The sequence below is a fragment of the Oreochromis aureus genome, linkage group 22 (genome assembly GCF_013358895.1).
Source record: "Oreochromis aureus strain Israel breed Guangdong linkage group 22, ZZ_aureus, whole genome shotgun sequence".
NCBI classification, from domain to species: Eukaryota; Metazoa; Chordata; class Actinopteri; order Cichliformes; family Cichlidae; genus Oreochromis; species Oreochromis aureus.
Genome location: NC_052962.1, coordinates 33,193,396 through 33,215,250, shown reverse-complemented (window position 1 = coordinate 33,215,250; position 21,855 = coordinate 33,193,396). Strand labels below are relative to the sequence as shown.

Genomic DNA, 21,855 nt, shown 5'->3' with positions numbered 1-21,855 from the left:
CATGGATTCCTTCACAAATAACATTTTAACCATTAGAAATACTTAAAAAATACTTAAGTCCATCTCACAGACATAACATTGTGTGCAACTATTTTCAATACCACTGAGATTTTTAGACTATTTTTTCCAATTGATCTTTTTTAATTTACTTCAAAAATTTCTTGATGCATACTCAATCATCCAGGTAAGTAAATCTTCACAAGTTGATTCTGTTCATCTGAACGTAGCGTTTTGTGGGAGAAAACGCTACGTCCAGATGAACAGAATCAACTTTTGGAAACTTCAATAATTACTTCCTCCAAACCATGACTGTGTTTTAGATCCCATTCCTACAAAACTGCTCAAAGAAGTCCTACCATTAATTAATGATTCAATCTTAAATATGATCAACCTTTCTCTATTAATCAACCACAGGCCTTCGTCTGGCAGTAGTTAAAATGTTACTTACCAAGCCATCACTTGACCCAGCTGTCCTACTTATCATATGTCAATCTCCAACCTTTCTTGGTTTGGTTTTGGAATGGTTGATGTGAAAAATTTCAGTCAGGTTTCAGAGCTCATCACATCACAGAAACAGCATTATTAAAGGTTACAAATGATCTGAGGTCCATCCATTGTCCATCAGAGAAACATGCTTTTGAAAATAAAACCATGGTGTAGCTTTGTTTGGGAGTGTGAAGAACAAACTGGATGACATCTACTACCAACGAGTGTAATACAGTTACATATTGAGTGAAATAAAGTAAAATTCAGTTCTATATATAGTCTTTAATTCTATATAGAGTAAGATTCAGTTCTGTAAAAAATAAAATTTTGTTCTATTCAGAGTAAAATGCAGTTCTAGACATTAAAACTAGGGTAGAGTTGTTTTTATTTTTACACTAAATAGAGTAAATTTAAGTCTCAAAGTTGAACTCTTAGTAAATTTTACTCTAGTTAGACTGGGATCAAGCGTTGTCTTTTTTTAGACTTATATTTTATTTGTTTTGAGTAAAATGTACTCAGGCAATTTTACTGTGTGGCTGGGGCAAGGTTGGCTAAGAACAAGCCAACTTAAAACAGCTGTAAACCTGTGGCTGTCACAATAAATATAGCAGACTATTATTTGTATATTTTATTTTATAAATTGGTGTATTGTTTATTGCACTGAAATCCTAAGGAATTGAAACTGCCTCACATATGTTCACAAAGGAATAATTTTATATTTGCTAAAGTACAACGTTCTTTCACAGTCATTGTCTTTAACACTCTTAAAAGTTTTGCTTTCCTTGTAAGGGAATTTTTCCAAAACATGCTTTAATTTTAATAATTGATGGTCTGGTATGATTTTTGCATCGTTTCATAGAATATCATCATGATGTGACAGCAAAAACAGTGGCCAGCAGGTGTCACTGTCAGATTGTGTCAAAATCGCAAAAAGAGGAAAATGCATAAAAACTCTGAAAACTGCTGAAAATTTAACAATATTTGAAAAGTAATTTCAAAGCAAAGATATAAATGTATGTTTATGCAAAATCTGTGACATGTCAGTGGCAAATAAAAAGTTAGAATAACAACACACTTTACTGAACGCCAGTCACATATTTTGGAAAGACGTAATAATGAATTCCTGAAGCTGTCACACACTATGACAAGAAACTCACTGAGGCTGCATCACAGACATCTAATATTATGGGACTATTAAGGTAAGGTTTTAACAATAAGAACAAAATTTAAGTTTACTTGTTGATTTCCTATTTTCCTTTTCTCCATAATTTCAAAAATAAATAACAGCAATTCATGTTGCATGGCAGCAATTAAACTTGTTTTTTTAATCTTGTGTTTTAAAACCACATCTACATTACATGTGAAAAATCTTATCTCAGCCAGGAAGGTTTTTGTTTTAGTTGCATTTGCGATTCTCTACTAAAGGTAATTTTCCCAAAAGACGTTAGACTACCTCTTTTGGTGATCAGAAAATATTCAAGTGGAAAAAAAATCAGGAACAGACGGTGTGAGAGTTACTTAAGTCAAACACACAGAACCTTTAAAATGTATTTATAGCAGCGGAAATATCAAACATCAACGTTTTTCACTTCTTAGATCTACGCCGTAACCTGACGTTCACCTAGTCGAAATTCAACTACACGTCACTTCGACTATGATTGGTCGGTTCAGCGCCACCTACTGTAGTGAAAGAATGGATTTTCCTCTTGCTCCATGTGGCAGTTCCAGAGCAAGGAGGGCACACAGCGCACACGTATGGCTACATAATGGTCGGCCGCTTTTTTTTTTTCTTTTTCATTTTACTGCGACTTGGGATTCATTTTTTGCAACAAAAAATAATAATTGTGACATTAAAGACAAAGAAAAGATGAAGTTGTGTTTGTTGCTTCTCTTCTGTCCTAATTTACTTGCAGGTAAGAAAAATATTTCTTACCTGACCTTGAGCAGTGTTTTTGCCTTCGTTGTACTTGAAAGCTGTTTTGGCCTGAACTTTACTAATTGAAGTTTAATTCTTACGTTATAGAAAAATATGGATATAAAACTGGAGGGAATTTTTCTGCAGTATAACTCATTACTATTTGATTCTCATTGATGATTAAAAAAAAAAAAAGATTTGTTCATTTTCAGTATATGTCTGTTATTCTTTATAATTTTCAGTTTTGCTGTGAGAAACACACTCAAAGCAGATCAGACAGGATGTCTCTTTGACCAAACATGCTATAAAAATGAAAATAAAAACGAAAACGTCACTCAGTCCTAATGTTACTGTACTGCAAATTAAATGAAAACATGTGACCTGAATTATACTGAATTAATCATACTTCTTATAATGCCTTTATTTTTGAATTTATTAATATTATAAACATTTTATCACACAGATAAACAGTCAGTGAGGTTTTTTGTCACTGGATTCTCTGGAGTCCCAAACATCCCAGAGTTCATGGGTGTAGTGGTGTTTAACGGCATCCATGTGGGATACTGTGACAGCAACAACAAGACATTAAAACCAAAACAGGACTGGGCGAAGAAAATATTAGAAACCAACCCTGAGCTGAAGGAGTGGTACACTCGCATGTGTTTCAACAATCAGCCAAACCTCTTCAAAGAAATGATTTCTATGTTGAAACAACAAATCAGTCAAAGTGAAGGTGAAGTATTTTCTGTTATGTCTTACCTCAAATCATTTAAATCATAAACAAAACTGAGTGATGTACAAATCTGCATTTTCTGCTCCTTATATTAGAATTTTAGATTTAGCCTTTAAATTAAAATCTTAACAATCTTTCAGCTTTTTAGACATCTTGCCTATATCTGAAGTTCTATCACATGACTCCTGGTTTGAATCAGTTTTTGTATCTTGTCCTCCTTCATCTTGTTCTCGTGGTCCTGTGGTCTTCACATCAGACCTACCTTTAAAGCTGCAGTGTTCCACTTAGTTTATACTAGAAAAAATGATGATAATTATCTGATTATTGGACTTGAATCATGAGCATAGCACACACCTTTGTTATAATACCAGTGGCTCACACAATATTAATATAGTTCATTGCAGTCTCTGTTTTTCTTTCTCTCTTCAGGTGTCCACATTTTACAGAGAATATCTGGCTGTGAACGGGATGAAAACACAGGAGAAGTGACCGGCTTGACACAGTACGGTTATAACGGAGAGGACTTTCTTGAATTTGATCTGAAGGCACAGACGTGGATCGCACTGAAACCAGAGGCTGACATTATCTGACAAAGTTTGAATTAAAGACAAAGCAAACTTCCTCACTCAGATTTGTCCAAAGTGGCTGAAGATGTGTGTGGACAATGGGAAAGGTTCCCTGCAGAGAACAGGTAGAATCACATGACCTGATAGTTTCATGAATGCAGAAATGTTATTTTATGTTGCATTATATTCCTAATAACACAGTTATCTTTTAAAAAGAAAATGGCTAAACATTTAGGCTGATTAGGTATTTAATGTTGTGATCAGTAACATCTTTAGGCACAAATAACTTTTAACACACAGCAAAACTCACACAGAGTTTTGGATAATTATCACTTTCCTCAGAATAAACAGCAAAGAAGGTGCACTCTGCTGCAGAATAAGTATTTATCCAACAACCATCACACTAAGAGACAAATATAAGCACACACACAGAGCTGAATGTACAAAGACAGGACTTGTAGCCTCATTTTAAAGTGATGTCAGGGACATGATGAGATTGGTTTCAGGGTCACAGGCAGGACAGAGCAAAAAGCAGTCAGTGATATTTTCTTGATATCTCCTGACTGAATTCGTCTGACTTTGTTTTCTTTTCTGTTTTCCATTTTTTATCTTTACCTTTTCCATCATCCTTCATCTCCTTCTTTCCCACTTTCCCTCTGTCCAGTTCTTCCCTCAGTGTCTCTCCTCCAGAAGACTCCCTCCTCTCCAGTCAGCTGCCACGCTACAGGTTTTTATCCTGAGAGAGCCGTGATGTTCTGGAGGAAAGATGGAGAGGAGCTTCATGAAGGTGTGGATCCTGGAGAGATTCTCCCCAACAATGATGAGACCTTCCAGATGAGTGTTGATCTGAATGTTTCATCATTCACACCTGAAGACTGGAGCAGATATGACTGTGTGTTTCAGCTCTCTGATGGTGAGGACGTCATCCTCACCAGGCTGAATGAAACAGTAATCAGAACCAACAGGGGAGGAAAAAATACAAAAGGTGAGAAAAGCTCATTTAATTCATTTTGTTTCCTGTTACTGTGGATTGTCTGTAATTCAGTGTTTTGTCCTGTTTTTGTTTAATCTCAGGCAGAATAGCTGCTACTGTAGGAATAACTCATGGAGATCCTGTTAGAGTTGGAGAAAAAAATCTGTACTTGTATACAATAACTGTGTCTTTTTTTATTTCAATTATGCCCAGTGGTGGTGCTGATAACATCTATTCACCCATTCACTTCCGCTTATCCTTACAGTCCAAAGACATGCAGTTAGTGGGGTCAGGTTCATTGATGATTCTAACTTGCCCATAGGTACAAATGTGAGTGTGAATGGTTGCTGTTAATATTCTTAAGAGAAAACTGTTTAGACCATAATTCTGACAGTGAAACTTGAACTTCTGTATTTCAAAATGTAAGTGTTTCTAAATAATAGAACTCTCAGTTTTTATTTCTGGCCTTATAATTGAGGAGCTGAATATGCAGAAATCCTGTCAAAGGGTTAAAAAGTCAGCCACCTAATTTTAGTGTGCCTGCTCTGCTTAACTGCAATATGTCATGGTATCTGAGTGTTGTATAGTGTTACATGTATGATTACATCAGTAGATCTTGACATAGAAATTATGCTGCCTTCTCCTCACCAATGTGTGATTTACATTTAAACTACATGATTTCTGACTGATCAGAGGAACCCTCGGACATGATGATCACCATCACTGCTGCAGTGGTTGTTTCTGTTGCTGTCGTCCTCGTTGCTGCTGTTTTTGCTGCTGTTTACAAGAAGAAGAAAGGTGAGAGATTCAGCTGAGCTGATGCTCTGATACAGACTGCAAAGCTGAACGTCTCTGGCATTCTTAAATATTTGTTTTTTCTTATTATTTCAGAAACAAAAACTGAACAATTTAAATAAAATAGTTTTCTTTATCACTCTGAGTTTCATTGATACTAAGCCAGTTCAAGATTAGTCAGGCTTACAGTTTGTTTTGGACCTTACAGCTCCGGGCAACACCTCTGAACTCTCTACAAGACTGAATCCAGAGACTGCATGGACAAACACAGCACACTATGGACAAATATACACATCTCCACCTAAATAGAAAAGAACAAAGAAGATTGTTGATCATTTCATTTTTTTTCATAATGACAGTTCTTTTCAGTTCTGGTATTTTTCCATCCAGCATGTGATTATTCTGTTACTTCTGAAAAAGACAAACCCACATCTACTTTTACGCAATAAATACTAATAATGTAACATTAGTTTTTATATATTTCCTTATTAAAGTTATTTCAGCTTAATTTATTTATTTTATGAATACCAACTTATATAATATTTTATTCGTTTTCATGGTTGCTGGTTTAGAGTTCCAGCCTTCCTGAGGGTCTTCAACACTATCAATTAACTCTATCTGATCTCCTGTATCATCTAGAAACCCGGGTATTATAAAATCTGTGCTGCATTTATTATGTTCTTACCTAGGGATGGGAATTTATAAAAATTATTAGTGATTCCAGTTCCATTATCAATATTGATTCCATTCCTTATCGATTCTCTTATCAAATTGCTCCCCTTTCATTAAAATTAATTGCATGTTATGTTGTCAGGTATTTTCCCCTCTTTGTTTGTGGAGGTATTTCCCCTCTTTGTTTGTGGAGGTATTTCCCCTCTTTGTTTGTGGAGGTATTTCCCCTCTTTGTTGCGATCAGTGTTGGGGTCATTGCTCAAATGCCATTTAACAATAAAAACCTACAGGCTACAGTCCTGCACACCAACACAGATCCCTATCCTAATGAAGACACACAGAGGATCTTTCTCTTAGCAAAACACAAAGCCTTGCTTATTCGGACCCAACTGACTGCATCATTACTGTTTCACAAATCTCTATTTTTTCCATCCGTTTTGTTTTTAATGATTTTGTCTATTGGGATTATTTTTCATTTGTTCTGTGAAACCTTTCGTTGTTTAGTTTCCCCACACTCATTGTCCCATTCACAACTGTTAGATACCTGAGAGAGATACACAAAATATGCAGAACCAGCACAGTTGTAGATGGCTAAACAAAAAAACAGGTAAATCCTGCTGCAAATCTTAAATATTTACTATATAAACAATGCCCATGTTATGAAAAGAGGGAAAAATCCCTCATCATCCTCCTTGCTCCAGGTCTTTGTGTACTGTATCCACTGCCAGCTATTGTTGGTGTGTACAAGTCATAACCAGTTACCTTGTATATGGTGATGTTATTTTCATGTTACTCCTCTCACACAAGTCTTTGATCTTAAAGGTAAATGATCTGTCTGTTTACTAAATTGACAAAAGGTAAAATCAAAGTAAAAGTGATCTCTTTCCTATAATCTCAAAGAGCATTCTGCCATCTTGTGGCCACAGTTGGCCACAAGATGGCAGTAATTTAAAAGTTTTCTACAGTCATGATATGACGCCAGTGTTTTGATAGGTGAATCCATATCCCATTAACAAAGGCTTGAGCTTTTCAAGCTGTATGTCCAGCAGAAAAGTTAGTTTTTGATAAACCAGACTGGGGAAAGATTAATAAGAAAGTGCTAAATAACTTTGATTTTAGCGACATTATTATCACAGAAACGTTTAACAGGAAAATAATTCAGCATGTCAACAGAAAGCTCAATTTCTAAAAGTACAGGAAAGGGAAGGAGGAAGTCTGTTACGTGTTGAATGGAACCTGTTTTCAGTAGTGGATGTGGCGTAAGGAGAGAACGACATATTTTTACTGCTGTGGATTGTTTAACTGATGAAGAGAAGGGAGGCAGCGAAAACAAAACAAAAGCAGGCTGTGAGGAGAAAGTAGTGATGAAAGATGCTCCTGTTACTACTGAAGCACTAAAGAGGGCTTCTCCTAAAAGAAGAAAAAGTTAAAAGGGTCAAGACTGAATATGCTTTAATATGATAAAAGATATAAATCATGAGGACTTAGATAAGTTTCTGATCTCTGATACTTTTATAAAAGCAAAAAAGGTGGATGGATTTTGACATCACAATGCCAGGAAAAGGTCCCAACAAGCTGGGTAACTACAGGCTCACTGCACCCACTTCTAATGTTTGAAAGTTATTGTAAACAATGGTTAACAAAAGACTGATGAACTTTTTGGAGAAAAAAGGCTTTGATAGCAGCCTATCAGCTTGTGTTTCACATTATGGAGGATGAAATAAGGAAAGCCCACGTTAATAAGGGATTGGTCTCAGCTGGTTTCATTTTTGTTTTTGTTTTTTTTAATGTAGAAAAAGTCCCTCTCTCTCAATTTAAAAAAAGTATACCTCTGGGAAGGGTGATTATTTTACATGCTCTGTTTCAAAGTATTCCAGTAGACATAGGGAAAGTCTGTTTGCAATGATATTCCCATGAGAGAGGAAAAATAGAGCATGAAATTATGGGTGTACAGTTAATTATTTCCTTTCTGCATTTCCTTAAGTGGAAAAGTAGGGAACAGGAGTGAGTTTAAACTCTGCGGCATAGTAAAAATTAAAAAAAGTATAAGGCAGTTTTTAATGTCTTGATGCCTCAGAAAATCCCAGAAAGGCCTTAGTTTCTGGAGTTAGTTTTGCTTATATTTCCTGTCTGTATTTCTTTAGTGCATTTAGTCTCTAATTCTTAGTTTTCTATTATTTAGTTTTGTGATTCTTATTCATATCAATTGCCCAGTTTGTGCATTTTCCTATTTAGGTATGATGTTTCACTTCCTGCTTTGTTTTGATAGTTATTCAAACCCTTGTGCTTTGCTTCAAAGTTTATTCCCTTGTCTCATTGTCTGATTCTCTTCAGCCATGTCTCATTTTCACAAGCTGTCTCCACTCCCCTGACTGGCCTTCTGGGTGTATATATAGTGCTTTCTTCCCCGTATTCTTCATCAGAACATGTGTTCACTCCCCCAGTGTGGTCCTTTATGCACGCTGGTTGTTTCCCTTGTCCTAGTGTGTTTCCATGTTTCAATAGTTGTTGTTTTCAGTTTCCTTTTGGGCTTTATGTTTTTGCCTCTGTGGATTACATGCCAATAGACAACTAAACAGCTCACACTCAGTTTAATCCAGTCTACGTCTGCTTTGGGTTCTCCACCAACACACCACATAGTCTGTGCAATCTGCAGACCAGGGCAGAGATGTGGGGTTAGGTGACGTACAACATATATTTGCTTTCTTAATCAAGTCAAGATGAGATTTTGAGTGTTTTGTGTCAGCAGCCAAATCTGCATTCTCAGAGCTGAGTCTTATTTATTCCTGTGTTAGGACAGTCTGGTTTCTGCTCTTCAAATGGAGGTAGAAGAACTGCACTTTGAATATAAATAAGGCGGCAAATTCAATTTTCAATTTATTTATACAACACCAAATCAAAACAACAGTCGCCTCAAGTGACTTTATATTGTAAGGTAAAGACCCTACAATAATACATGTGTGGTCAAAGGTTATTCTAAGGGGAAATTACTCCACTCATCTGTCCAGCAGCTTTTTCAGTTTGCTGCCATCGGGGAGGAGACCCTAGAGCCTCCGAACTAGAACCAGCAGACTGAGAGACACCTTCGTCCATCAGGCTGTCAGGATGCTGAACTCTATCCCTGCTCGGTCCCTCTCGACTCTCACAAACTCCACACCTGGATTCACCTCTTCCTTCTGAACCCCTCATTCACCCCACCCCCCAAACATACAAAACTCTGATACTCCACCATCGCCCTTTCACTGACTCTGCCATCTAGGTTGCACACAAACTCTGGCCAGCACTCGGATTGTGTTGGACGCTGTTATTTATATAGGATTGTACTGTACTGTGTTGTATATAAGACTTTTATTTTATTTTAATCTTTTTATCTTTAAAATCTTTAGTCTACACTGAGGACCAAAGAAGCATTGCAATTTCTAATTCCTATGTGTGATCTCTACATATGGTTTTTGACAATAAAGCTGACTCTGACTTTGACCACAACCTGATGAAGCCAACGGAACTCTGTCCATAAAAATCAGGAACCTGTGACACTGGGAACATTTCCGACTCATTGCTGGCAATGCAAGCCTACCTCTCACTGCAGATGGACATGTGCCGAATGGCACGCAGCAAGCTGCAAGATGCACTATACTCCCAAAGCACCTCCCACGGAATTCCAAAAGAAATGAAGTCAAATATCTTCTCCAAGTCCACAAAACACATGCAGACTGGTTAGGCAACACCTGCAAAAACACTTAGATTTCCTCGAGAGGTCAAAGAGCTGTTCCAGTGTTGCACAGCTAGGACAAAAGGTCTTCTTCCTCTTCCTGAATCAAAGTTCACCCAGAGGACAGTCTCTCCTCTCCAGTTCCCTAGCCACACCTTTCTAAATTTTTATGCACAACAGTCAGGCTTTATGTCAGGGACAGGATAAAAGAGAGAAAACACGCGACATACATTATGACTTTTACTGTGAAAGAACGAAACAGGAAGACGCCCTTATCGCACACGCGCTGAACGAAAGTGGTTTCCGGTAACGGTACAGCGAGCGTAAAGAAGATAAATAGTTATTGTAACAGTCCGTACAGGATGAGGACAGGATGACTTTAATCTTGCTGCTTCTTTTGTGTTCTGTTTCATCTGCAGGTAAGAAAACCGCCTGAATCTTTGAGCTCTTTCAAATCTGACCGAGAGCCCAGAGTTTACTTTAAAGTTGTTTTAGCCTGAACTTTTTAAACTAAATTTTAACACTCATTTTGAGGAATAATAAATAATTGCAAAAACCAAATCCTCTTTTAAAGAGTTAAACGTAGTTTGCAATGCTTTCCTTTTGCCACCTTTGGTCATTGCTCACTTTTCTGCAGCGTTAACCAAATTATAACGAACGAATAATATTTTTCATAATATTTGGTATTTTATTGATCTAATCTTATTTGTGTTTACTAAATGTTGTTTCACAGTGAGACACTCGCTGATAAATTACTTCACCGGATCTGCCGGAGCCCCAAATGTCACACAGTTTGTGGGTGTTGCTGTGGTTGATGGCGTTGAGGCAGTTTACTGTGACAGCAGCAACAAGATACTGGAACCAAGACAGGACTGGGTGAAGAAAGTATTTGATAATGACTCTCAGCTGTTGGAGTGGTACAAACATGAGTGCTTTAACATTCAGCCAAGCGCCTTCAGAGCGCGGATTATTAGTTTGAAACAGCAGTTCAACCAAAGTGAAGGTGCGGTATTTTTATTTCTATTTTTATATATAATATACAGTGTATCAGATCATATAAGCTAAGCTGACTGATGTAAAATGATTTTGGTAATCTTAAATTAAAGATTTAAAGTTACATTTTTGTACTTCTCAGTTGAGCCCAGGAATCATCAGACTTTACTAATGTGAACATCCCTTAAAATCATAATAAAACAATGCATTTGCATTTTTATTTATTTAGTTAGTTTTTGCATGCTGAAGAGCAAAGTGAACTGAAGTGAAATTCCTTGTTTGTGTGTGCAAAATTGGCCAAATAACGATGATTCTGATTCTTCTAAACCCAGGGGTCGGCAACCTGCGGCTCCGGAGCCGCATGCGGCTCTTTAGTCCTTATACTTCAGCTCCGGGTGGTTTGGGAAAATAAATTAGAAGTATTTAGCTGGGGTATGGGGTCTTCACACCCCCCCGTTCTCTACTAGCCATCGGGGCGGGGGGCTGGGAGGAGGTGTTGGCTGTCCGATTGGCCTCCTTGCTGCTGCAGAGCCTGGGGCGGTCTGCTTGCCTCCACCCCGGAAAAAGGGTCACATCTCTTGGGTCTGGTGCCGTTTCCCCTCTGGGGCAAGGGTACCTGGACCCGGGGCATAGAGTATGTTTGGGGAGTATGATTGTGTGTACATGTCTATGTATGTCTATCCCTACGTTGGGTGAGTGCTGAGTGTTTGTATATGTGTGCATGAGGGTGGGAAAGCATGTTTATGTCTGTGTGTGCCTGTTTGTCTGTGTCTATATGTCAGGTCGGGTCTTAGACTCCACCTCCCTGGATACTCCCAGGCCCTCCAAGTTTGGAGGCCTATCTCCCCTCACCACACTCCCTGCTGGTAACTGATGCCCTCAGGGGTTGGTGCATTGGTGGTTCTTGGTGTCCGGGCTGGGCGCTCAGGTATGCACCAGCTCACTCCCGGTGGCTACTTGGCGGGGCCTGGTGCCTGTCGCTCGGTCAGGCCTCTTCCGGGCAAAGGGGCCCTCGGCCTCCGGCCCGGGCCTGCAACTCGGTTCACTCTGGCACAGCTGGCTGCCGGCAGAGCCGGCGGGCACGCCAGTGCAGCCCCTCTGGCTTCTGCTCTGTGGCTACTGGGTGACCCCTCGCCTGGGGATCTCCTCAGCCCTTCCCAGGAGGGTGGCACGGATGCCCCTCCGGTGGTACTCCTTGGGCTCTCGCACTCTGGGGCCTCTGGATGTCTGGAGCCTGGATCTCCTCCATGCCTGCTTCATGCCCTGGGGACGGGGCTATGGGCCTCCACACCCTCTAGCAGACCGTTACATGGGGAAACCTTTTGTATACAAGCGCTGATCCACACAGGTGTGCACACGGGTGTTCACTGTTCGTAGACATAAACTACACCTTTCTTAGCTGCTACTTCAAAGCACATTGTGCGCTGTCTGTCCTGCGTGCTGCACAACAACTTTCAATATTTAGTATTTACTGCTGTTCACACTTAGCTAGATTAACGTGATGGTGTTGTGTTTAGTATGTTGCTTTGTTTTTGTTTGGGTTTTTTTGCTTGTCTTCTCTTCTTTTTCTCTCAACAGGTGATCCAGGAGATTTTTTTTTTCTTTCTTTCTCTTTGTCTTTGTAAGTGCCCTTTCTCACTGTCCCTTTTTCCTTCTGTTTTTCTTTTCCTTCCTCTCTTTCTTTCTCCCTTTCCTATCCCCCAGTCATGTCTGTCCCATCTGTAACAACTGAAAATAAAATAAATAATAACAACAAAGTTTGATCAAATGGACCAATACGGCAATGCCATGATGATCCATTTGGCAAAATAAATCCATTTGGTATCCTTGTTGGTCTTCAGATAACAATTCTGACGGCTAAAGAACCAAATGGGACAGACAAAAAAAAAAAAAAAAGAAGTATTTAGCTGAAGTGTATTTTATTTGTGTTTAGTTCTTTTTTTAACTTGTAGTTCTAAATTGGAAGATTATTGTGATATTGAAATATAAAAATAAAATTATATTTTATTATTTTTGTCGTTCAAAATAAGCATCACACTAGCGGAAGCCGGTATACCCGCCGAAACGCCGTGCATTTATTGAGACTTTCAACCCCAGGTAGGCCAATTATGGATCTTTGAATCCACATTATGTCAGCAGCTATTCTCCACCGTGAACTATGTTAAAAACAAACACCGCTCACGCCTCACGGACAACAGCTTATAGTCCTGCGTAAAGATGAAAATGACTTCGTACAGCCCCGATTTGCAGACGCTGTGCGCAGAGGTTCAGGAGCAGAAGTCCCATTGTACTACGGCAGACCCGACGATATCTGCATGAACACGCTTTTCAGCATCTCTTTATTGACCACTTTTCACACACGGTTGCTGTACGTATACAGCCGGCTGTAGCTTTTCAGTTCACAGCCCGACACATACCAACAACAGCAGAGAGAGAACAGACGGGGAGGGGTGATTGCGGGTGCCGCTCAGGTGCGTCGACTCCCATGCAGCGGCACTGCAGACCACGCCCCGCCACACACATTAACCAGGTAAAATAAATATTTATGCAGAATTTTGCAGATATTTATTTTTCATTTTTTTTGTAGCATAGTGATTTTTTTCCAATTATTTTTTAAAATTCAGGTCAAGGCTCCGCTACATTCCAAAAGCCCAAAGGCGATATAAGGGTGGCGGCTCACGACAGTTTTTCTTTGCTACATGGATCATTAAGTTCACCTTTTAAATTCATTTAAGAGACCTTCAGCTGAGTGTATTTCATTTTTGTTATATTTCTTTAAGAGTTCAAAATGTGTTAATGCGATAAATAAAATGTAATTTTCTCTGTAGCACTTCATGGATTTCATAAGCAACACACTTTAGTTGTTCACAGAAAGCTTAAAGGTAAAAAAACAATATATACAGTGTTATCTTCATTTTAGATGTCAAAAAGTATTTGCGGCTCCCAGTGTTTTCTTTTGCGTGGAAACCGGGTCCAAGTGGCTCTTTGGATGTTAAAGGTTGCTGACCCCTGTTCTAAACCAGTGGTTCCCAAACTTTTTTTTTGCTGGGCCCCCCTTTGTTTTACAAGAAAAATGTTCACGCCCCCGACCACCTAACCCCCAGTGTCCAAGCGTTTTTTTTTTGTTGTTTTTTTTTCCCCTTTTCATACCGCGTCCCCCCTGCAGTGGCTCTGCGCCCCCCCTAGGGGGCGGGCCCCACACTTTGGGAAGCTCTGTTCTAAACTTTTATCCTATGTATCACAGCTCACTGTGCTTTCTCTCTCTCTCTCCAGGTTTTTACATCTTACAGACTAGAAGTGGCTGCGAATGGGAGGAAAGCACTGGAGAGAAGTCTGGCTTTTTGAAGTATGGCTATAATGGAGAAGACTTTATTGAACTGGATCTGAACACACTGTCGTGGGCTTCACTGAAACCAGAGGCTGAGGCTACCAAACAGAGCTGGGATGCTGACAGGAACAGAACAAAACTAAATAAAGTCTTCCTCACTGACATCTGTCCAGAGCGGCTGAAATCGTTCTTGGACCGTGGGAACAGCTCCCTGCAGAGAACAGGTAGCATTTTTTTGTTGCATTCATTGTAAAAAGTGTCTCGTTATGTGTTTTAAGACAAGAAATACTTTACTTACCCCATAAATTATTCATAGTTCTACATGAAGTCTATGGATGGGCGTGGTTTTATCCTTTTTTGTAGTTAACTCTGTTAGTGCTACTCTGAAAACAGTTACTTATTCATAACTGATAATCAGTCATTTGGATTAGAAGCAAAAGTTTCAGAAAAAAAGAGTCCAAATGCATATATGAAGTAAGAAAATGTGAACTTTGATGAAAGCTGATTAGAACCTGCTGAGGCTGAGATGGTTTGGACATGTGCGGAGCAGGGAAGTGGATATACTGGATGTATGATCCTGAATATGGACCTGCCAGGCAGGAGGGAAGAGGAAGACCACAGAGGAGGCTCATGGATGTAGGGAAGGAGGACATGCAGTTGATGTGACAGAAGGGTGAGCAGATGATCTGCTGTGGTGACAAAACAGCAAAGAGAAAGTGCCATAGTTCATTAGTGTTTTTCAAAAAGTGTCATCTCCAACTTGTCTTTTAGCGCCACCTGCTGGTGGTGTTAAAACTGATGGCTGGATTTACATTAAATTTATACAGTATGTCATAATACAGCCGCAATAAAGCTGGTGACTTTTTGGCTCGAATGGCTCACTCTGTTCTGAATCACGGATCAATTTTTGCTTTGATTTTCGCATCTTTGAGTTGATCTTATGTCGCAAGCGATGTTTTTCATCCAACATGTAGACAACACTTGCTTTACTGTCGATGTTTCTTTTTCTTCTTATTGAATTCCTTATTGTTTGTTCCCATCTTCTTTCCTTATCTGTTTTTTGTTTATCATCATTTTATCTTCCATCCATTCTCACTCTCTTTCTTCCCATCTTCCCTCTCTCCAGTTCCTCCTTCAGTGTCTCTCCTCCAGAAGACTCCCTCCTCTCCAGTCAGCTGCCACGTTACAGGTTTCTACCCCGACAGAGCCGTGATGTTCTGGAGGAAGGATGAAGGGAAGCTTCATGAAGGTGTGGATCCTGGAGAGATCCTCCCCAACGATGATGGGACCTTCCAGATGAGTGCTGATCTGAACGTTTCAGTCACACCTGAAGACTGGGGACAATACGAGTGTGTGTTTCAGTTCTCTGATGTGGAGAAGATCGTTGTCACAAAACTGAATAAAACACTGATCAGAACAAACTGGAAGGAAAAAATGACAAAAGGTGAGAAAAGCTTGTTTGTTTGGTTTGTTGATTCTGTGGGTTGTCTGTAATGTGATGTCTGAAAGTTTTTTACTGTTTTTGTTTGGAATCCAAGAAGTGTAGCTTCCTGCAGGAATAACTAATGGAGATCCTAATAGAGAAGAACAAACAAATTCAGTGCTTGTATATAATAAAAATATATGTAAGATGTTACTGCTATTAATATTCTTAAAGTTAATCTAGTTTAAACTTTAGGTTTATAGTTTAGACAATCCAAGCCTGACAGGACTGACCAGAATTCCTATATAATTCCCCAGATGGCTTTTAACACATAAAAACCCTTGTTTATCTCTTTTAGGCCTTAGATTTTGGGAAATGTTGCCGAGGCTCCTATAAAAGCCTTAAAAAGTCAGTAGTGTAATTTTAGCGTATCTGTTCTGCTTAACTGCAATACATAGTACAGATGAACGCTATAGGACGGATGTATTTATGTTATAACCTTCTTCATCTGCTAATTTTGTTCATTTTTTTTTTTTATTTTATTTATTTATTTTTTTTAACTGAGCAGAGAAGTCCTCCAACAAGGCCATCACCGTCACCGTTGTTCTTCTTGTTTTCATCCTCGTTGCTGTCGCTGGATTTGCTTTTTACAAAAAGAAGAAAGGTGAGAGACTCAAATGACCTGAGAAGTATCTTATAAAGTGGTTTAGAGAGCTCTATTAGGCTTTAAGACAGAAAGTGGTTCTCTTTTTACCTTTCAAAATCACCACGGTCAGTTATGCTGAACACATTACTGATCAGCAACAGGTCATGATCAGAGTTGGTTTTAGATTCAGCTGGAGGTGCCACATTTTCATTAAGTCTTTTATTTACTGCGTGTGTTTTAGATGTGCACACAAAATCATAAAATAATTTAAACTCTAACGTTACAGCTGCACAAACTGTGCGTTGCATTATCAGTGGAATTAAAATCTATTTTGTTAGTGATGCAGAAAATGTATAAATGTTGTTGAAACAGAAAGCCCAGCTGAGCAGAGAGAGTTTTTTTTCAAGCCAGTTCATACAAATAAAGCCTGGCTGTGTTGAACTTTATACTATACCCCACCTGATCCTCTAATACAGACTGAAACTGAACTCATCTGGGATTTTGAAATTATGTTGTTTCCTTTTTATTTCAGAAAAACACTTTACACCTTGTAAGTAAAAATTCTTTTTTTACTCAGATCTGTACATTTAAGTTTTTATGCATATTGTATATAAAGGTTAGTCCAGGACTAACAGTGCATTTTGTACCTTACAGCTGCTGTCAACATCTGTGAACTCTCTGAGGGAAAGAATGAAGACACCACATAAACAAGCAGTGTGTGTACATAAGTACATAAGTCTACACACATCCAGTTAACCAAGTGAAGAGCAAAGAAGATTGTTGTGTCTTGATGCATGCTCAATCATCCAGGAAAGGAAATCATCTGGACGTAGCGTTTTCAGTGGGAGAAACGTTTCATCAATCATGACTATTTGCATAATTATGATCTAGACACTGACCTCACAGCCCATTGTTCATCAGTGGGCCAGTTTCAGTAATTGTGCAAATGTACTGTTTATAAGGCTGGGGAAACCTGCAGTCAGCTGAGACCGAAGAAGGCGCTTTGATGAGTGATGAAACATTTCTCCCACTGAGAATGCTACATCCAGATAAACAGAATCAAGATAGTTTTTCTTTTTGGTCACATGTCATTCAGTTTTTTCTGAAAAAGAGAAACCTCAGTCTGCTCTTACTCAGGAATTACTAAATAATTTCTAAACTGGAGTTTTTATGATCTTTAGGTGATTAGGGGAGTGTGGTTCAGCTCAATAATTTGATCTTATAAATGCTAAAAATATTTTACAAATTTTCACAAAGACAGGCCTGAAGATCTTCAGCACTATCCACTAACACTAAGCTATCTGCTCTGCATCTTTACATTCTTACCTGTGACACAGGAACCTTCTCTGCTATCAAAGTAAATGTGTGTTCATCAGTTGTTCATTATAACTGTGACACCGCAAAAATGTTACCATGATTGTATGTGACACCAGTCATAGCAGGTGTCTGTCTTTTTTGTCCCCATTTTATCTGTGAAGTATTTTATGAAGTGTTAATTAGGAGTTGAAGAGAATCCTTAATATTTCATATTTTATACTTGATCTGAGAGACCTTATCAAAACAAGCTAAATAAGGCACAAATATGCAAATTGTTTTTGAATCTTTTTTTTAAATTAATACAATGATCTTTACATTTGTAAATAAAAACATAAGCAAAACATAAACATCCTCATTTTCTGTCTTTAGTATTATTGAAGCTGGAATGCCATCTGATGTATGGATGCTGATCAGTACGCTTGTTTGTTTTGCATTATGTGGATCTGACCTTTCATAGGAAAGCTTTTTTTCCTGTTTTATATTGAAAGTGTTTTCTATGCAAGAATATAATAAGTATATATTTATTATACTTCATCATTTTAGTTTCAATTAAATGAAACATTAAGAGAAAGGATATATTTCATAATTGACTGCTGATACTGGAAAACAGGTTCTTACTGACTTTGCCTGAATATTCCTTATTATGAAATTGATGATTGCTAATCATTACTGATTATTAGCATCATCAGTCATAGAGAGAAACTGGATGCCATGGAGATGGCTTATGAGGAGGGCGTTGCTAGAATTTTGAAACAGTGGGGACTTGGCTCTGAAATGTCTTGAATTTTCAGCAGAACCTTTTTAAGGTTATTTACTACATTTTATTAGGAAATTAATATCAAATGTCAAACACTGTGTGCTACCTAAAGCTTGAAGTCAGGTTTGTTCAGCTGTCTTTCACAGAATGATAATGAAAAAAACTGCAATGTGACATCGTTAGTTTTTTTCCTCTTTCCAATTCTTTCGTTTCACACATCACATGTGCTTATGATATGGCTTAAGAAAAACAAAATGAAGACGTTGGAGCGGCCTAGTCAAAGTCCTCACGCGAAAAACCTTAAAAAGGTGGTTCATGGTCAAAAACCCTCCAGTGTGGCTGATTCACAATAATTCTGCAAAGATGATTGGGCCAGAATTCCTCCGCAGTGCTGTAAAAGACTCATTGCCAGTTATCACAAGTGCTTCGTGCAGTTATTGCTGCTAAAGGTGGCCCAACCAGTTATTGGGTTTTGGGAGGAAATCTCTGTTTCACACAGCATCATGTAGGTTTGGATTTTTTTCCCCTTAATAATAAACACCTTCATTTAGAAACTGCATTGTGTGTTTACTTGTGTTATGTTTGTCTAATATTTAAATTTGTCTGATCTGAAACATTCAAGTGTGACAAACATACAAAAATAAGGAATCATTAAACGGGAAAACACTTTCTCACACCACTGCGTATCTCAACAGTGTTACACAGGAGACACACAGTTATTTCTCTCTTGAGTTCGTTGCTCCCAACTGCCTTAGAAAATTTTTGTTGTCATTTTAATAAAGAAAAATACTGTATGTTTTTTGTTTTGTGCGATTTGTTATATATAAAAACCTGGCTAGTACACTAAGCAAAACTGTTAGCGTAGTGTTGATTTGTGTCACTTGTTTTAGCTCTGAAACACCGAGCTGAGCTCGTTCAGGTATGGTTATGATCAGGGGAAAAATGATAATACACTAATAATAATCACTCCTCCATCCCCCATTAACCCTCAGGGCAGAGCAGCACAGAGAGTGAGAGGGGAGAGACCTCTACTGGAGAGGTGAGTCAAGGATTTCACAGAATGGAGTCATTTGTGATGCAGACAGTCTGATTAGAATTTTATGGAACTCAATATGGATATGAAATATGAAACATTTCAGTCATGGTACAACATATAAGACTTATTTAACTTGAGCTTTTATTTAGGAGAGTCAAGATTAGAAAGTGTAGAGAGCCAAGAGATATATATGAGTCAAATTAACCTGACCCAAATATTTTTGAGGGTTCTGTTTTAATATTACTTCAATTCAAGTAATTTAGGAACATTTTTCAGGGCTTTAAATTGCAACCATTTTAGTCACATGCGTGCCCAAAATGTAATCTGTGTAACTTCAAAATATTTGGGAGCAACAAATTACTGTGGTGTGTGGTCATGACATTAGCCTCTATGTTGAATCAGTTATCAATTTAATATTTTTAATCTATCTTGAAGGGTCAGGCAGGAGTAGCAAACAGGGAAATGTTGCACAGATGATAGCAACTGCAAATGTGAGTGATAGTTGAGAAGAGTATCTCAGACGAATTGTTGCAGTCACCTCTATGTTAGGGAGACAGGGACTCCCTTTTTGTAGCCATGATGAAGGTGAAGACAGCCCAAACAGAGGGAATTTTCTTGCGTGCATGGAGCTTTTGAAGGAGTTTGATCCTTTTCTTCAAAAACATAATCCCCCATCAAATGCGCAGTATATCTCGCCAACATCCCAGAATGACATGACTGACTGTTGTGCCCAGGAAGTTACTAGTGTCATTGTATCTGAAATGACAAAGTCTAAAATCTATGCCATCATGGCAGATGAGACAAGGGATGAAAAGGCAGAGCAGTTAGCTGTTTGTGTCAGGTACGTGTCAGATTGGGCAGTGAAGGAGTGTTTCCTAGCACTTGCTGGGATAAATTAATTTGATGCTGAGTCCATTGCAAATGAGATTCAGCAGCAGATCCAAAACAATGGTCTTGCAGAGCTTAAGTGTGTAGCACAAACATATGATGGTGCAGCCGTTATGAGTGGCTCCACTGGAGGTGTACAAGCACATTTTAGAAGGTTCCATCCTGAGGCCATCTATGTGCATTGTTATGCTCATCAACTCAACCTGGTTTTGTGCAATACTTGCAGGGCTGTCCCAGAGGCTGTGGAGCATTTCAGCTTGTTGGAGTGTGTGTATTCTTTCTTCAGCACCTCCCTGGTCAGTCATCATAAGTTCATGGAGGCTCAGTCAAAGCTTAGATTGACAAAAACGGAGCTTGTGCAACTTTCAAACACTTGCTGGGCATGTCATTTGCGACCAATCAGTGCAGTTCTTAAGACATTGCCTGCCATTTTGGAGTGCCTATCTGCCATTGGATCCCCCATAGCTGTTAGTCTCAGAGAAAAGCTCTACAGGTTCTCAGCAGTCCATGCACTAGTGATGTTTCAGTCACTTCTGTCTGTAACAGAAGGACTCCACAAGTTCCTGCAGAAAAAGACTTTAGACCTGGCAGGAGCTTTTATCTGCAAACAAGCTGTGTGTGACACACTAGATGCCCTCTAGTGCATCTAGTGCATACATTAAGATGCATTTGCCACAAAGCTGTATGAGAAAACCAAGGCCCTGTGCCACACCCACAGTATCCCTGAACCAGGTGCCAAGACAAGGCACAAACAGAGGAAAATGGAGGATTTTGTCCTGGAGGCAACTGTGGGTTCGCGCACTGAATTGAACAACTCAGACACATTGAAAAGAGAGTTACTTTTCCCTTGTGTGGATTGGACTGTTGGCGAGCTTGAACTCAAGAGAACTTCTTGAGTGAACCACACTTGAATGAACTTGCAAAGCACTACAGAGTTGATGTGAAAACAGAGGAGGTTCTGGTGGCCAGAAACTTTCTTGCCCAGAAAACAGGCTGGATGTCCACCCAAAGATATGTTGTCTGTGCACAACCTCCTTGATTCAGACATGTTTCCCTCTCTGAAGGCAACCATCCAAGTTGCTCTAACAGGGCCTGTTAGCAGCTGCTCATGTGAAAGGTCCTTTAGTGCACTGCATCAGCTGCACTCCTGGCTGCATCAAACAATGGGTCAGAAAAGACTTCACAGTCTTGCAGCCATGCCAATTGAAAAAGACGTTTCAGCATCTGAGTCACAACAGAGTGATTGGCCAATTTGCCACTCTTAAAAACAGATGGCATTCTTTGATGCTTCCACCCACCAAGTAACTGGTCATTGCAGCCATAAAAATGATATACTTTTTTCTCCAAAAGTTGATTGTGTTCATCTGGACGTAGCGTTTTCAGTGGGAGAAACGTTTCATCACTCATCCAAGTGACTTCTTCAGTCTCAGCTGACTGTAGGTTTCCCCAATCTTATAGACAGTCCCCTATCAGTAATGGGGGACATCTAAAAGCTGATGTGTACCGTAAATCTACGCATACGGATCAGTATTTAAGGTTTGACTCTCATCATCCACTGAAGCATAAACTGGGTGTCATCAGGACGCTACAACACAGAGCGAACACCATCCCCACA

General features: G+C 39.0%; 1 protein-coding gene, 1 long non-coding RNA gene and 1 pseudogene across 2 annotated transcripts; 2 read left to right on the top strand and 1 right to left on the bottom strand.

Moving 5' to 3' along the window:
• The first annotated feature begins 2,299 nt into the window (after window positions 1-2,299).
• Window positions 2,300-6,271, top strand: LOC116332648 (annotated as a pseudogene).
• On the bottom strand, window positions 4,544-9,997 carry LOC120435768. The gene is made up of 4 exons (XR_005609900.1): window positions 9,718-9,997; window positions 5,656-5,769; window positions 5,322-5,450; window positions 4,544-4,636 (listed from the first exon to the last, which is right to left on the bottom strand). It is a non-coding gene; the product is annotated as an uncharacterized LOC120435768 (long non-coding RNA).
• Window positions 9,998-10,056: 59 nt separating this feature from the next.
• LOC116332639 (major histocompatibility complex class I-related gene protein-like) lies at window positions 10,057-17,910 on the top strand. The gene is made up of 7 exons (XM_031755662.2): window positions 10,057-10,271; window positions 10,586-10,855; window positions 14,119-14,397; window positions 15,300-15,617; window positions 16,165-16,260; window positions 16,775-16,792; window positions 16,897-17,910. Exons 1-7 carry the CDS (start codon window positions 10,226-10,228, stop codon window positions 16,947-16,949), a joined length of 1,080 nt encoding a protein of 359 aa, XP_031611522.2. The 5' UTR covers window positions 10,057-10,225; the 3' UTR covers window positions 16,950-17,910.
• The last annotated feature ends 3,945 nt before the right edge of the window (window positions 17,911-21,855 follow it).

What these genes read in the sequence shown, in the direction of transcription:
- LOC116332639 (XM_031755662.2), top strand. Translation starts at nt 10,226, where the DNA reads ATGACTTTAATCTTGCTGCTTCTTTTGTGTTCTGTTTCATCTGCAG. An exon ending in GTGTTCTGTTTCATCTGCAG is followed by an intron (nt 10,272 to 10,585) that starts GTAAGAAAACCG and finishes GTTGTTTCACAG; the next exon opens with TGAGACACTCGCTGATAAAT. An exon ending in CAGCTCCCTGCAGAGAACAG is followed by an intron (nt 14,398 to 15,299) that starts GTAGCATTTTTT and finishes CCCTCTCTCCAG; the next exon opens with TTCCTCCTTCAGTGTCTCTC.